This window comes from Cnephaeus nilssonii (genome assembly GCF_951640355.1).
Source record: "Cnephaeus nilssonii genome assembly, chromosome: 18".
NCBI lineage: Eukaryota > Metazoa > Chordata > Mammalia > Chiroptera > Vespertilionidae > Cnephaeus > Cnephaeus nilssonii.
In genome coordinates, this window is record NC_137089.1 from 42,922,210 (window position 1) to 42,940,370 (window position 18,161).

General features: G+C 39.4%; 1 protein-coding gene across 1 annotated transcript; it reads right to left on the minus strand.

The window, feature by feature from the left end:
• Positions 1 to 3,698: 3,698 nt before the first annotated feature.
• On the minus strand, positions 3,699 to 4,103 carry LOC307114349 (large ribosomal subunit protein eL32-like; the record flags this gene model as incomplete). Its single annotated transcript, XM_079796693.1, has 1 exon — positions 3,699 to 4,103. One exon carries the CDS (start codon positions 4,101 to 4,103, stop codon positions 3,699 to 3,701), a length of 405 nt encoding a protein of 134 aa, XP_079652819.1.
• Positions 4,104 to 18,161: the final 14,058 nt, after the last annotated feature.

Here is an 18,161-nt window from a genome sequence, read left to right on the forward strand (position 1 = left end):
GGTAACATGCAAATTGACCATCACTCCAACACACAAGATGGCCGCCCCCATGTGGACACAAAATGGCCACCACAAGATGGCTGGCAGGGAGGACAGTTGTGGGCAATCAGGCCAGCAGGGGAGGGCAGTTGGGAGGGACCAGGCCTGCAAGGGAGGGCAGTTGGGGGCAACCAAGCCTGCAGGGGAGGAAAGTTGCGGGGGACCAGGCCTGCAGGGGAGGGCAGTTAGGGGTGACTGGGCTGGCAGAGGAGGGCAGTTGGGGGTGACCAGGCCTGCAGGGTAGAGCAGTTGGGGGGGGACCCAGGCCTGCAGGGGAGGGTAATTTGGGGGGACCAGGCCTGCAAGAGAGGGCATTTGGGGGATCGGGCCTAAATGGGAAGTTGGATATCCCTCAAGGGGCCCCAGATTGGAGAAGGTGCAGGCTGGGTTGAGGGACACACACACACACACACACCCCGCATACACGAATTTCATGCACCGGGCCTCTAGTATGAGTATAAAATTAATTGCAAAATCAGGACCCAGTCAACAAGGGAAATGGCAGGTAGGTCATAAGGCCATCAGACAAAAGTAAAAATTAGGTTTCTGATAATTGGGATTTCTTTCCATTCAGGGTAAGAGAGATTTCGGGAGGGGGGAAATGTTCAAATATGAAATAGCCTGGCTGGTGTGGCTCAATAGTTGAGCATTACCCTTTGAACCAGACAGCAATCGCCAACCAGTGTTCCACAGACCACTGGTGGTCCGTGAAGTCCAAAAGGTTGGCGACCGCTGAACCAGGAGGTCATGGTTTCATTTCCGGTCAGGGCACATGCCCAGGTTGCAGGCTCAATCCCCAGTGTGGGGTGTGCAGGAGGCAGCCAATCAGTGGTTCTCTCTCATCATTGATGTTTCTATCTCTCTCTGAATCAATAAAAATATATATTTAAAGAAGAGGTGAATTGGTCATGAACAAGGCATCTAGTTGTCAGCAACAGAGAAACTGACAAGCTCTCCTCTCTCCAAAGCAAGGAGATATTTATTATTCTGGGATAGGAAATCTAGAGGCTGCAGAAACAAGAGAGACAGAAAACAATAATAAATTTACTTGAAAGAAAATTGTTTCCAAGAGCAAAATTGGACTACTCTGTAATAAATTAATATATATATATATATTGATTTTTTTGCAGAGAGGAAGGGAGAGGGATAGAGAGTTAGAAACATCAATCAGCTGCCTCCTGCACACCCCCCACTGGGGATGTGCCCACAACCAAGGTACATGCCCTTGACCGGAATCAAACCTGGGACCCTTCAGTCTGCAGGCCAACACTCCAAACCAGTTAGGGCATAAATGTCTTTTTTAAGTGTACTTTTTAGTACCTTTAACTAAATGAGTGTCTATGCTTGACTTCTACTTTTGAAAAAATGGCTAACCAGTTACAAATATTAAAACTTAGAACTGTATTCCTAATATTGTATGATTATATTAAATTATAATTGTATTGATAATTTAATATTGATTACAATACTACATGATTAAAGCCTCCCAAAATGTATTTACTTTTTAAATCCCCATCCTAGAGGATAACTAGACATCATGACTAAAACATAGAAAAGAAATATTTCTAAACGCCTTTTGTTGGGCATAGAAACAAAAGGAAATCCCTCAGCCCAGAAAAGTATGTAATGGTGAAAAGCAAATTGTGAGTCAGTGTTGAAGCAACTATTCTGCTGTGGGAGTTTGCCACGCCCAGGAATGTGAAGTCTTCATTTTCTAGAGCTGCACGAATATGTTGCAAGGCTTAGAACTCACACATGGTAGAAAGTTAGAACCATGGTTGTTCACACATCAGAAGATCCTTTAGTCAAAGTGAGCTAGAAAAAAAATATCAATGTACTGGCAAGTGAAGCCAATAGGAAAACACAGTTGTTTTAACCTCAGTTTTGGATAGGAGAAAAAAAAGTATCCTGCCCCTCTCTGCTTCCAACTCTTCCCTGAAAATTTATAAAATCCCTTTCTGCACACAGGTTTGGGATTTCAATGACACTGCCCACATGCACTGAAAAATTAGTTAGCTTCCCTTCAGCAAGGAGGCAGTCTCTCTAAAGGAACCTCCCTTTGACTTAAACTTCCCAGAATTTCCACAGATTTAGATCAGCCAAATATGAGTTCAGAAACTTAATCCTATCTAATAAAAGAGTAATATGCAAATTTACTGTCACTCCAACACACAAGATGGCTGCCCCCATGTGGTCAAAGATGGCTGCCCCCATGTGGACACAAGATGGCCACCACAAGATGGCTGGCATGGGAGGGCAGTTGGGGGGACCAGGCCTTCAGGAAAGGGCAGTTGGGGGTGACCAGACCTGCAGGGGAAAATAGTTAGGGGTGACCAGGTCAGCAGGGGAGGGCAGTTAGGGTGACCAGGCTAACAAGGGAGGTAAGTTAGGGGTTACCGGGCCAGCAGGGGTGACCGGGCCAGAAGGGGAGGGCAGTTAGGGGCAATCGGGCCGGCAGGGGAGCAGTTAGTTGTCAATCAAGCTGGCAGGGGAGTGGTTGGGGGTGATCAGGCTGGCAGGCAGAAGCGGTTAGGGGCAATCAGGCAGGCAGGCAGGTGCGCGAGTGGTTGGGAGCCAGCAGTCCTGGATTGTGAGAGGATGTCCAACTGCCCGTTTAGGCCCGATCCTACTGGGATTGGGCCTAAACGGGCAGTCGGACATCACTTGAGGGGTCCCAGATTGGAAAGGGTGCAGCCTGGGCTGAGGGACATCCCCCCCCCCCCGTGCACGAATTTTGTGCACTGGGCCTCTAGTTAGAAAATAAAGTCATTGTGATATGTATTGAATTTAATTATTAGTTAGGGGAATATTTTTTTTAGTTTCCAATGTAATGCTATGGCTTTGTTTGTTTCCATAGGTATTGTTTATTTATAGTTTTGATTCCTTTTTTTATGATTTATGTGCAACTATTTCTAATTTGGGTTATGTACTGGAGTTATTTTTTAATGCAATATAAATTCTTGAAAAGAAATATATTATCTATTTTTTAGGACAGAGAGTACAATACACATTTATTATTGTTAACTAGAGGCCCTGTGTAAGAAATTTGTGCACTCAGGGGGGATGGGTCCCTCAGCCTGACCTGTGTCCTCTTGCAGTCTGGGAGCCCTTGGGAGATGTCTGAGTGCCATGGAGGTGGGAGAGGCTCCCACCCCCGTTGCTGCGCTCACCAGCCATGAGCTCTTGCATTGAGCATCTGCCCCCCCTGGTGGTCAGTGCACGTCATAGCAACAGGTCATTCCACTGTTGGATCGATTTGCATATTAGCCTTTTATTATATAGGATTATGTCACCCAAATTCTATTTTTTATTTGTTTGGTCTGTGATATGCCAAGATAGTTTATATAGTGTAATGTAGATTTCTCATTGTATTTCTTGAATTTTTTGCTTCTTATATTTTTATGCTACATTATTTGAAACCACACTTCCTGAGAATTCCAAGCCTTGGGTTTCATTGGCTATCTTGATGAATAGTACCATGAACCCCAAAGAACATGGAAATGCAGAGATCTTTTCAAGATAGTGATTTTGTTTCTTTTGAACACATGCCCAGAAGTGGGATTGCTGGATAATATGGTAGTTCTATTTTTAATTTCTTTTTTTGGGGGGGCAGAATTTTATGATTTTATTAACACAAATGCAATGTGTACACTATCTGTCTATTCATTTTCTTTGCTGCGCAGCCTGGCATTGGGATTGGTGACTCTGATGGCCAGTTGGGCTGCTCTTTCCACAGTGGCTTTGTGGTTCTTTGAGGAGATGTGAGCATTATCAGCACAGTAAGATTTGTTGCACATCAGCAGCACTTCAAGCTCCTTGACGTTATGGACCAGAAACTTCCCAAAGCCCCTGGGCAGCATGTGCTTGGTTTTCTTATTTCTCCCATAACCAATGTTGGGCATCAAGATCTGGCCCTTGAATCTTCTACGCACCCTATTGTCAATCTTTCTGGGTTTCCTCCATTTCCACTTAATTTTGACATATCGGTCTGACTGGTGCAGGATAAACTTCTTGGTCCTCTTTTTGACAATCTGGAGTTTCATGAGGGGTCTCAGGACAGCCATGGTGCCTTTAAAAGAGACAGGTACTGAGTATGAGATGGCTGCCACCTCTTATAGGCAGCGCCAAGGAAGAGAGGGGCTATTTTTTAATTTCTTAAAGGACCTCCATACTGTTTTTTATAGTAGCTAGACCAGTTTACATTTGCATCAATAAGAGTTCCCTTTTCTCCACAATTTCACCAACATTTTTTATCTCCTGTCTTTTTGATAATAGACATCCCAACAGGTGTGAGTTAATATCTCATTGTGATTTTTTAAAAAATATATATTTTATTGATTTTTTACAGAGAGGAAGGGAGAGGAATAGAGAGCTAGAAACATCGACCAGTTGCCTCCTGCACACCCCCCTACCGGGGATGTGCCTGCAACCAATGTACATGCCCTTGACCCGAATCGAACCTGGGACCTTTCCGTCCATAGACCAATGCTCTATCCACTGAGCCAAACCGGTTTCGGCACTCATTGTGATTTTGATTTTCCTTATGATGTTGAGCACCTTGTCATGTATCTGTTGGCCATTTGTATGTCTTTTTTGGAAAATTGTCTATGTATGCATGTGCTTTGCTCATTGTTTAATTGCGTTATTTGGCTTTTTACTATTGTGATGTATGCGTACCTTGTATATTTTGGGTATTAATTCTTTGTTGGCTATGTGGCCTACAAACATTTTTTCCCATTTCTTAGATGGCCTTTCATTTTGTCGATGGTTTTCTTTGTGGTGCAAAGGCTTTTTAGTTTGAAGTAGGCCCCCGTGTTTATTTTTGCTTTTTTTGCCTTTTCTTTGATGTTAAATACAACAAATCATTGCCAAGTCTATTGTCAAAGAGATTTTCCCCTATATTTTCTTCTAGGAGATTTACGGCTTGGGGTCTTATATTAAAATCCTGTGGTTTTTTTTTTCATTTTAGATTTTATTTTTGTGTTTGAGGTAAAATAGTGCTTTAGTTTTGGGGTTTGAGTTTGTGTTTTTTTGTGTGTATTATTCAAGACAGGAGTCTAGTTTTATTCTTTTGCACGTAGACATCCTATTTTCTCTACACCATTTTTGAGGAGACTATTCTTTCCCCTTTAGCTCCTTTGTCAAAAGTTAATGAACCATATACTGTATATGTCTTGATTTCTGGGCTCTCTGTTATGTTCCATTCATCTATGTATTTTTATGCCAATATAATATATTTTTAATTACTGTAGCTTTAAAATATAGTTTGAAATTGGGAAGTATGATGCCTTTAGCTTTGTCCTTCTTTCTCAAGATTGCTTTGGCCATTTGGGGTCCTTTGTGGTTCTATATGAATTTTAAAACTGTTTGTTTCTGTGAATAATTTCATTGGAATTTTGATAGGGATTGCATTGAATCTGTAGATCTCTTTGAGAAGTATATACATTTTAACAATATTCATTTTCCAATTCATGAAGACACAACGTTTTTTTATTTATTTTTCTTCATCAATTACTTTTATCAGTGTTATAATTTTCAGTGTACAGATCTTTTACACCCATGGTTGAATTTATTTCTAAGTATTAGCATAATTTTTGTTATGATAAAAGGGATTGTTTTCTTAATTTATTTTTGGGGTAGTTTATTTTATTGTATAGAAACAAAGCTGGTTTTTGAATATTGATTTTGTATTCTACAACTTCACTGAATTCACTTATTTGTTTTAACAGATGTTGCTAATGGATTCCTCTGGGTTTTCTATAGAACGTCATGTCATCTGCAAATAGAGACAATGTTACTTCTTCCCCTCCGGTCTGAAGCCTTTTATTTCTTTTTCTTGCCTAATTGCTCTAGTTAGGACTCACAGTGCTATAATAAATAGAAGTAGAAAGAATGGGCATCCTGGTCTTGTTCCTGATCTTAGAGAAAGAATTTTAGCTTTTCAATATGGAGAATGATGTTAGCTGTGAGCTTGTCATATATAACCTTTATTATGTTGAAGTAGGGTCCTTTTATAACCAATTTCTAAAGAGTTTGTATCATGAAAAGATGTTGAATTTTGCCAGATGCTTTTTCTGCATTGATTGAGATGATCATGTGATTTTTGTGTTCTTTTTTGCTAATGTGGTATGTCATATTTATTGATTTGTATATAAAGAACCATCCTTGCATCCTAGGAATAAATCCTACTTGATCATGGTTTATGCTCCTGTTAAATGTACTGTTGAACTTAGTTTGCTAATATTTTGTTGAGGATTCAATTTTTACCCTTTAATATTATATATTAATTTACTTTAATAAAGCTGTTTGAGGGGAAAAAAGGATCTACCCTATTAATAGCTTCAGTTTTTTCTGAATTTAAAATAGGCACAATTATATTGCCTTACTTCATAATTTTACATAATCTATAATAATAAAAGCATAATATGCTAATTAGACCGGACATCCTTCTAGATGTCTTTCTGGATGACCTTCCGGGTGAAGCCACAGCGGCGGTGGGAGCCAAGGCAGAGGCCTCCAGCTACTGCGGCAGGCAGGGGCTGAGCCCCTTGCACGAATTTCATGCATTGGGCCTCTAGTTTTACTATAATGTTAAGGGAAAAATACACAAAAAGTGTCCAGCGTTTTTGAGTAGTCAGTGGCTATTTTCTTTTGTTTTAAAGCATTTTGAAGTTTCTATTACATTGATTTCTACTTATTTGTATACAATTACTCCAAATTTTTAAATGCATTATAGTTTTATAAATTCAAAGTATTTCTTAGGTCTCTTTATCTATTATTGTTGATTTCAAAAATGCATTTTCAATTCTTGTGTGGTGAGATTTTCTTCATCACAGAAAGGACAAATTTGTCCTTTCCATTAGTGGTTATTTTTATTGAAATTGCATTACTCTTTAAATCATTGTGAAGAATAAATGTTATCATTATAAATATATTTTTGTAATTATCATTCTAGTTTTTTTTTAATTTTTAAATTTTTATTTTCATCGTGGTTGTTTTTAACCAAAATAATCCTTAATGAAGTTATAGAATAGTTATTTGTTGATATGATGCCAAACAGATGGTTTAACTTAATTTTTAACATTTAAATCTGTTATTCAAAACCCTATATAATAAAAGACTAATATGCAAATCGACCAAACGGCGGAGTGACGGTCTCTATGACGCACACTGATCACCAGGGGGCAGACGTTCAATGCAGGAGCTGCCCCCTGGTGGCCAGTGTGCTCCCACAGGGGGAGCACCACTCAGCCAGAAGCTGGGCTCATGGCTGGTGAGCGCAGTGGCGGTGGTGGGAGCCTCTCCTGCCTCTGCGGCAGCGCTACGGATGTCCGACTGCTGAGGGGGCCTAAGCTGTCAGTCGGACATTCCCCAAGGGCTCCCGGACTGCGAGAGGGCACAGGCCGGGCTAAGGGACCCCTCCCCTCCCCCCCGCCGAAAGTGCACGAATTTTGTGCACTGGGCCTCTAGTTACTATATAAGGTGAGATTTGATATATGGATTAAATATGTGCAACAGAACCACCTTTTTGAATTTAAAATTGCTTCTGTTATTGTTAGTAATTTTATGGGTTCTGCCACTTTCTCTTGCTTTGGAAACATTCTGTGGTGGATGAAAAGCACCAATGCATTTAGTTAATAGAAAACCATTTCTTCCCCATATTCACACTGAAGTCAAACAAAAGACCAAGCATAAATTATCGGGAGTCTCTCCTCCAAAACTTCACATATTCTGCTGATCTTTGTATCATAGTCCATAGCTAGGCCTTAACACATCTAAAAGAGTTCTTAATGAAGACCAGCTGGTATCTCACTATAAAATTACAGCAAAACTGAGATTTTAAATGTGTTCTTGTAACCAAATGATCAGACTATGTGGACTGAGCTTTATTATGGTACCTGCTGTGGCTATGACTGAAGTGAAGTGGCTGATAGATGAGCTTTGCCTATTTGGGTCTTAAGGGCCTTGAAGTCACTTAGATGGATGACTGCTTAACAAGAGCAACATAACATTTTTGTACAGGACAAGAAATCTAGCTTGGCGCCAATAGACTGCAATGCTTGCCTAAATTCAATATTCACATCATGACTATTTAATTTATCTGTCAATGACTTGCTTCTGATTTGCATTTCACCTATTTGGCATCTCTATACAAACCCTACAGCACAGCAGTTTTGTATTCAAGATAATGCAGAGGGAGTGTTGGGAGCCTTTAACCCTTTGCACTTGCTTGCTTTTTTCTCGATTCCTGCTACCGATGCTAACCGTGTCGAGTCACACTCGACATCCGAGTGCAAAAGGTTAAAAAACATTATTTTTTCTAATCCTTTTTAATTTTATTTTATTGAGACATTTATATTTTAATTAATGTAGCTAGAAGTTAGATATGGTGATGTATGAAAACGAAACCCATAAATATTAATTTCAACAACCTGGCAGTCTCAGAGTGGTTAAATTAGGATATGGGATTCAAGTGTTAAACCAGCATATAAAACAAAAGAAGGTAAGAAAATGAGATTATTGCAAACAGGTCTAATATTTTACAGAGAAATAAATTTAAAAATTTTAGCCCTAGCCGGGTAGCACAGTTGGTTAGAGCATTGTCCTGATATGCCAAAATTGTGGGTTCAATCCCCAGTCAGGACACATATGAGAATGGAACAGTAAATCAATGTTTCTCTCTCTCTCTCATCAATTTAAAAAAAATAATCTTTAAAAATGTATTTAAAAAATAAATCCCATTTGTAATTAAACATAATATAAGGCCATTATTCCTATAAACTTTTTGGAATAGTATGCTTCTTCTAAGTTGTTGTAGAAGTATGTTAACTTATACATTTATTGTATCAAATAATGTTTGTCAGTGGCTTGGATATATAAGAGCATGTTTGATTTCATTTCATTTTAATAACCCATGTTTAAGATAAATTATTGTTAATTTGCTTCCTACGGATACCATAGATATGTGTAAACCTTTGAGAAACCTGAGAACTGGCATGCAAAATGATGGGCAGGATAATAAATTGTGATAAATGTCATGTATTAATCTGCTCAGACTCCCATAACAAAATACCATAGACTCATAGACTGGGTGGCTCAAAACAGAAATTTTATTTTTGGTCACAGTTCTGGAAGTCTAGATCAAAATACTGATAAGTTAGATTTCATTCTAAGGCCTTTTCTCTTGATTTTTAACCTGCCACCATTTGTCTGTGTGCTCAAATGACCTCTCCTGTATGTGCAAGGAGAGAGACCTTTGGTGTTTTTTCTTTTGTTGTTGTTGTCTAATCCTCACCTGAGGATATGTGTTTTTTATTGATTTTAGAGAGAGCTAACGGGAGAGAAAGGGAGGGAGGGACGGAGACATGGAGACAGACATTGATCAGCTGCCTCCCAAACACTCCCCGACTGTGGATAGACCAAAGATTGAACCCGAAACCTCACTATGTGCCCTGACCAGGAATGTAATCTGCCACCCTTTGGTGCATGGGAAAATGCTCCAACCAACTGGCCCACCCGGCCAGGGCTGGTGTCGCTTCTTATAAGGACACTAACCCCATCAGAATAGGGATGCACCCTCATGACCTCATCTAACCCTAATTACCTCCCAAAAGCCCCATCTCTAAAAGCATCACCTTGGAGGTTAGGACTTCAACATATCGATATATTAGTTGATATAACAGTTGGAGGGACACAAACATTCAGTCTATAACATGTAAGAAGGGAGTGACTAAACCATTCCAAACAAACAACATGCCTTTGTATCAATTACTTCTTATAGGAGGTTTCTGTAAGTAATATAAAGATGAACTTGATATTTTTCTTGTTCTATGGGCATTTATAGTCTAGTGGAGAAGGCAAATATATATGGATCCAAGTTTCATATGAGGTGCATTAAATGCTATAATAGAAATACAAACTAAACGTTTACACTGTTCAGAAGGGGGAAAGATTGGGTTTGCCTGAGATGGTCAAGTATTGATGTCACCTCTGTTTGCTTCTAAAGCTTGAGTGGAATGTTATAGTACCCTTACATGAGAGGAGAAACCTATGCTATTGATATTAAATAAGCACAAAGCACATATTAATTCATTTTCAGTATGACTTGCTATTTTAATACCTGAAGACAGCTGTAAGTAGGTTGTGATCAATTGAAAAAAAAATAGGATTTTATTATTATTTGTGCTTTTATTCTCCTTTCAATACATATTTATGGAATTCTTTTATTTTTCTTACTGAAACATGTTAATATATTGATAAATGAGATAAATAAGATAAGGTTGTATAGAGTTATGTAATAAGTAGCCATGTATCTATCCTACAAAAAATTGCCCATTAAGCCTATTATTCTATAATGTATAATCCCTAAATTTGGATCTGTAAAAATTAGTACTGTCCTGGTTTGAGAAAACAATCTGTTCTTAAAAGTCCCACTTACCTCCTCGGTTTATAAGCTGTTAAAGATGAGAATTTAGGAACAAATAGAGTTCTCTCTCTTGACTAACCAATCCAGGATATATACTGTGAATTTGAACTTTTCCCTTTTTTGCAAAATAAATGCATCATTATTGCAAAACTTTTTTTTTAGAAAATAAAGCCAAGCAATAAGAAGAAAATTCAAATGCCACTAATTTCTCTCAGAGTTATCACTGTGTACTTTCCCAGTCACTTTCTGTGAATATATATGATGTTTAACACACCAAATATATGGTTTTCTTCATTTATACGGTGTCCCAAAAATGTATATACATACTTTTAATAATTATAAAGGTGGTGTTTATTAAAATACATTTCATTTTCAAAATTGAGCTCTTAGCTGTTACAGTGTGTATACATTTTTTGGTGGGACACCCTATATATGAACACATTTTACTGTCAATATTCTTTTACTGCCTACTCACACAATTTCATTGTGTCAATGTACTTTAACTTATTAGTTGTATAACATTTGGATATTTAAATTATTTCTGTTTTTTCCTCTATTTTAAACAGCACTGTGACGAAAATACCTATAATTCATTCTTTCACACATTCTTCCTTAACTCTCTAAAATGGATTTCTGCAAGTGAAGTTGATGACCATATCAAGCACATTTAGAAACTTTCCTACAGTTTATAATTGGACTCCAAAAAGATTGTGTTCGTGTCTACTGTAAACAGAGCAGTGAGCCCCTATTTGTCTGAACCCTCACTGGGTTACAGTGGACTTCAGGTGGTATCGCTCAGTTGAAAGACCCAGATGCCAGTCTTAAAATAAATCAGACCAGTCAAGTGTTTGTTGAGCTCATTTTGGTTGGGTTTGCTTTCCCTGAAACTGTTTCTGCCTTTCTAACACTTAAACATTAAGTCAGCTTATAAAATTCAATAAACACATCAAATTTATTCTTTATTTACTATATGGAAATAGATGTCATTGACATAATTATGAAGACATATTTGCAAAATCACAAGTTTCAAACATGAATTCTTATACACAAAGGCAAATAATTTGCCATTTTATCCTTAAGTATCACTTTTTTCCTCATAAAAAGGGTTGAGCTTTTACTATCATCTTCTGTGATGGCAAACAAAGCATCCAATGGTGGTATTAAGCTCTATTATGAATCAGTTGGAATTACTTTGTAGAAATTGATAAAGAATAATGATAGGGATAAATTGAAAAGTGTCCAGCTGCCTTCTATATAAAAGTTAGGGCTCAAACATCTACCAATTTAATCAGCCTTTAATTTTTTTTTTTTTAATTTGGAATAAATGTTTAGTATCTTATAGAATGTAAGACAGTATCTGCAATCTTTGAATCTTTGTGATGTTTCTTCCAGGATTGGTTTAATATGATTTGAAGTGGTCAATTAAATAAGCCCTTCTATTGTTCTGGCTGAATAATGATTTGATTTTCCAAGCCTACTAATCCATTATTTTAATTAGCATGAAACTCGTAAAAAAAAGAAAAAAAAAGAAAACCTAAATAGGCTTTAAAGGATGTTAAAACGCCTGAAATAAATACCACAATAGCAATTATCAGAAGGAAAGACAATAACTCTCATTTGTGTAATAAAGTAGACTGCTTTCATAGAAAATAATTAGAGCAATAAATCCACACTTTAGGCATATTTCAGAGTGTTTGAATACCACTTGGATTGCCACCACCTTTAGGAAGAATAGTTGGAAATGTAGGTGACAAGGAAGACATTTATTGATTTATTCAGTCCAATCTGTGGACTTCACATAGAAGCAACAAATCTAGTATGAATTGGAAACCACCAAAGGCTCTCATAAATGAAAGAAAGAAAAAATCTAAATATCCATTTGTATTTTGGGAAGACATTCGGAGGTAATTTCTTAATCCACAGAAGCTATTCTGGTATTGGAAGAATATAAGGCACCACAGCAAAGTGGAGGGATGGATTATTTATATGTATAGCTATATGTTACTGTATCTATTTATTATCACAGAAAGCATCAAAATATGGAGAATTTTGGGAAAGATACACATGCAGCAGAGTATTGAGAATTAAGTACTTAACTATTAATATTTTTAATGTGTTTTTCACATTGTTTCCATTTTCTTATCACCTATTGACTTTTGAATCATGTCAATCCCTTATTCTAAAATGTCTTTTTATTTTATCTTAACTTTTTTCTATTATAAAAATTCTATTATAAACAGTATTCTAACTAAACCTCTATGCACATTTTAAATGCTTCTTTTATTGGAGAGAAATTATTTGAATAGTTGGGATGACATAAGTGAATCGTGCAGGCATGGAATAGACAGGTGAGTGTATAAGAAGCAACAGACCTCAGTTTCACTTTGAATATTTCAGAGGAATTCTCTAGGAATCAAGAGATTTCCATGGGAAGAGTCCCCCAAGTGCTGGAACCACCTGAATCAGATTAGTGCATAGTAATGAGGGGAGAAGTCGGATTGTTCAGTTTCTTGTCAAAAAGAAGCTGAGCTGAAGACCTGCAGTAACACCTGTGGAGTGAGACAAAGAGGATTGGGCAGGAAGACCAGGTGAACATCATACAGCTTATCCCACAGGCAGCTCTGAAGTTAGTACAGCCATTCAGCGTTGCCCTAATTGAGATAAGGTAGCTGACAGGCTTGGTATCACTGCATTGACCAGTATGAGAATGGGACAAACCTTCAGCAGGCAGTTCCTTTTTAAAATTAAATTTATTGGTGTTACATCTATATACAGAAAAGGCTAATATGCTAAGTGTCCCTCTGCCCATCCAGCTGGTCGCTATGACACACACTGAACACCAGGGGGCAGACTCTCACCGCAGGAGTTGCCAAGCTGAAGTGACTTGGCAGTGGTGGTTCTTGGGTGACGCACCCTGAAACCAGAGAGGAGGGATCCCTATTCCTCATGGGGCCGCACGATTCCACCTTTGGCCATGGGTTATGTTGTTGCTGGGGCACTGTCAGCCCCGAATCTGGTTTACTGCACACTTGTGTTTGCGTTCCACACCCTGTAGGACAGCAACTTTGCAGAGTGCCCTCTCGCATTCCAGGACCCCTCCGGAGATTTTGGAAAGCCTGATCCCTGCAGGCCAGGCCGAGGGACCCCACCTGCCAGAAGGACCCTGCTCACTCCACAGAGGCCGGGGAGGGACTGTGGGAGGTTGGCTCCAGGGCGTGTCTAGCCAGTCTAGCCCAGTCCCGCCCCACCGGCCACCTTCTACTTAATTTCCTTTCAATGTGCATGAATTCGTGCACCGGGTCACTAGTTGATTAATAATTTAATATAGGTTTTAAGTGTTCATTTCTATGATACATGATCTGTATATTGCATTCTGTGTCCACCACTCAAAGTCAAATCATCTTCTGTCACCATATATTTGACCTCCTTTACCCTTTTCTACCCCCCAACCCCTTCCCTCTGGTAACCACCATACTGTTGTCTATGTTTATGAGTTTCAGTTTTATATCCCACACTAGAGGCCCGGTGCACGAAATTCGTGCATGGAGGGGGGTTGTCCCTCAGCCCAGCCTGTACCATCTCCAATATGAGAGGGTTGTCCCTCAGCCCAGCCTATACCCTCTCCAATATCGGACATCCCTCTCACAATCCAGGACTGCTGGCTCCCAACTGCTTGCCTGCCTGCCTTCCTGATTGCCCCTAACCACTTCTGCCTGCCAGCCTGATTACCCCCTAACCACTCTGCTGCCAGCCTGTTTGCCCCCAACTTCCCTCCTCTGCCGGCCTGGTCACCCCTAACTGCCCTCTCCTGCAGGGTTGATCACCTCCAACTTCCCTCCCTTGCAGGCCTGGTCCTTCTCAATTGCCCTCCCTTGCAGGCCGGGTGCCTCCCAACTGCCCTCCCCTGCTGGCCATCTTGTGGTGGCCATCTTGTGTCCACATGGGGGCAGGATCTTTGACCACATGGGGGCAGCTATATTGTGTGTTGCAGTGATGATCAATCTGCATATTACTCTTTTATTAGATAGGATAGAGGCCTGGTACAGGGGTGGGGGCCAGCTGGTTTGCCCTGAAGGGTGTCCCGGATCAGGTGGGGGTTCCCTTGGGGTGTGGGGCGGCCTGAGTGAGGGGCCTGTGGTGGTTTGCAGGCCGGCCACGCCCGCTGGCAACCCAAGCAGAGGTCCTGATATCTGGAATTTATTTTCCTTCTACAATTGAAACTTTGTAGCCTGGAGCGGAGCCAAGCCTGGGGCTCCCTCTGTGGCGGCTGGCAGCCATTTGTGTTGGGGTTATAATTGAAACTTTGTTGCCTTAAGCGGGTGGGCCCGGCCAGGGTGTGCAGAAAGCTTTGCTTCCCCTGTTGCCGGCGGCAACCCTGGCCTGCTCTCTCAAGCTCCATCCTGCAGCCATTTGTTTGAATTTGTTTACCTTCTATAATTGAAACTTTGTAGCTTGAGTGGAGGCTTAGGCCTGGCAAGGGCAGGCAGAAAGCTTGGCTTCCTCTGTTACCTAGGAAACCTTGCTCTCTGTGGCTGTAGCCATCTTGGTTTGGGTTGATTTGCATACTCGCTCTGATTGGATGGTGGGCGTGGCTCGTGGGCGTGGCTTGTGGGTGTGTCGGAGGTATGGTCAATTTGCATATTTGTCTATTATTATGTAGGATATGAGTGAAATCATAGATTCCTTATCTTTTTCTGACTGACTTATTTCACTTAGCATAATATTCTCATGGCTCATCCATGTTGTTGTAATGGCAATATTTCATCTTTACTATAGTATTCCATAGTATATATGTACAATAGCTTCATTATCCAATCATCTATCAGAGGACACATAGGTTGTTTCCAGGTTTGGGCCACCATGAATAATACTGCAATGAGCATAGGGGTGGATATATCTTAGTGAATAAATGTTTTCAAATGTTTGGGGTAGATACCCAGAAGAGGGATTGGTGTTTCATATGGTAACTCTATTCTTAATTGTTTGAGGAACTTTCATATTGTTTTCCATAGTGGTTGTACCAGTTTACATTTTCACCAGTAATTAATGAGGTTTTCTTTTTCTCCACAAAATCTTCAACACTTGTTATTATTTGTCTTGTAGATAATAGTAATTCTAACAGGTATGAGATGGTGCCTCATTGTAATTTTGATTTACATTTCCCTAAGAGCTAGTGAAGTTGAGCCTCTTTTCATATATCTGTTGCCCATTTGTATGTAATCTTGAGAGAAGTGTCTGTTTAGGTTCTCTGCCCATTTTTTAATTGAATTTTTCATTTGTTTGTTTGGTATTGAGTTGTATGTTATATTTTGAATATTAACCCCTTGTTGAAGCTGTTGTTTGCAATTGTCTTCCTCTCTTCAGTTGATTGCCCTTTAGTGTTTTTGTTTTGTTTTAATTTTTTGTTGTTGTCGCTTGTTGTTTTTTTGTGTGTGTGTTTGTTTATTGTTTTGTTTGTTGTTGTTTTTTTAGAGAGAAGAAGGGAGAGAGAGATAGAAACATCAGTAATGAGAGAGAATCATTGATTAACTGCCTCCTGCATGCCCTCTGCTGGGATGGAGACTACAACCTTGGCATGTGCCCTGAGGAATTGAACCCTGACCTCCTGGTTCATGGGTTGATGCTCAACCACTGAGAACAGTGGCCGGGCAATTGCCTTTTAGTTTTGATGGAGGTTTCTTTTGCTGTGCAGAATCTTTTTTTAGCTTAATAAAGTCCCATTCATTTGCTTTTGCATTTACTTCCCTTGCCTTTGGGGTCAAATTCATAAAATTTTCCCTAAGACTCAGGCCCATAAGTTTAGTACCTATGTTTTCTTCTATATAATTTATTGTTCAAATCTTATATTTAGGTTTTTGATCCACTTTAAATTAATTTTTGTACATGGGGACAAACTATACTCTAGTTTCATTCTTTTGCATGTGGCTTTCCCACTTTCCCAGCACCATTTATTGAAGAGGATTTATTTTGTCCATTATATGTTTTAGGCTTTATCTCAAAAAAATACCCATATATATGTGGTTTTATTTTTGTGCTCTCAGTTCTGTTCAATTGGTCTATGTATCTGTTTTTCTGCCAATACCATGCTGTTTTGATTATCATTGCTCTGTAGTATAATTTGAAGTCAGGTAGTGTAATACCTCTGGCTTCATTCTTTTTCATGAGGATTGCTTTTGCTATTCAGGGTCTTTTGAGGTTTTATACAAATCTGATGATTTTTTGTTCTATTTTTTTTAATGTCATTGGGATTTTGATGGGAATTGTATTAAATCTGTATAGTGCTTTGGATGAGATGGCCATTTTAATTATGTTGATTTTTACAATCCATGAACATGGAATAACTTTCCATTTCATTGTGTCTTTTTCAATATCTTTTAATAATGCTTTGTAGTTTTCAGTATATTGGTGCTTCACATTGTTTGTTAAATTTATTCCTAGGTGTTTTATTCTTTTTGTTGCATTTCCAAAAAGAATGGCTTATTTTTCTTTTTTGAAAATTTATTTGTACTAGAAAAAGACATTGTCTTTATTGTACTGGACAGTATACAAATCTACCATTTTCTCTGGAGATCTACATATTTCTGTCTTTAAACATTGTTAGCTACAAATTCTTGAAAAGATAGTTCAGAACAAAAGCAATCAGTACCTATTGCAAGACATGCAAAAATGCAAGAGACCTGTGGAGCATTGTCACCCAACACCATCAAATAATTGACATGTAGTGTGAGGTAGAGTTAAACACTGATTTTTGTGAGTCCCTGAGATTTTGGGGTTATTTGTAACCATAGCATAATCTAGACTATCTTGAATAGTATACCTAGATATATTGATTTAGGAATCCCATAAACCTCCAGAAACCTCCAGGAAAATTATTTATTTACTAGGGACCCAGTGCACGAATTCATGCACCTTGAAAGGAACTGTGGGCCACAAGGCTACAGTGGGCACAGGGGCGGGTCTCGGCCCATCCTCCGCACCCCCGCCTGGCCCCTCCCACTGCAGCCCCAGTCCCCTGTCTGCCAGCAGCCCTGCTCTTGTCGCCACCGCTCCCACATGCTAACACGCCAGCCCCGCTTGCGCCTGTTGCCAGCGCCAGCCCCGCTTGCGCCTGTTGCCAGGCACCGGCAGTGGGTGCAAGCAGGGCTGGTGCTATCAGCAGGTGCAAGAGGCAGCTGCCAACCCCAATCACCCCTCAGGAGCAGGGGGAGTTGGTGAAGCCCCCTGGTGGTCACTGCACATCATAGCGACTGGTTGTTCGGTTGTTCCGCCGATTAGTCTATTTGCATATTAGCCTTTTACTATATAGGATTTATTTTTATTAATTTATTTTAGAGAGAGAGGAAGGGAGGGAAAAACATCGATTTGTTGTTCCACTTATTTATGCATTCATTAGTTAATTCTTGTGCCCTGACTGGGCATTAAACCTGCAATCTTGGCTAATCGGGACAACACTCTAACCAGCTAAGCTACCTGGCCAGGGCCAGAAATATTTTTATATAACTATATACAAATACTTATTTTTCCTTAGGTAGAAAGTTTATACCATTTTTCAGAATTTGAAGAGTTATTATTTTCCCCTGCCCCCCCCCCAAAGAAATCTAAAATAAGCCAAAACATATTTGACTTTACATTTATATCTAATCAGAGTGTAAGTGAGTTTTAAAAAATTTCAAAAGGAAAGTCCTATTGGAAACTG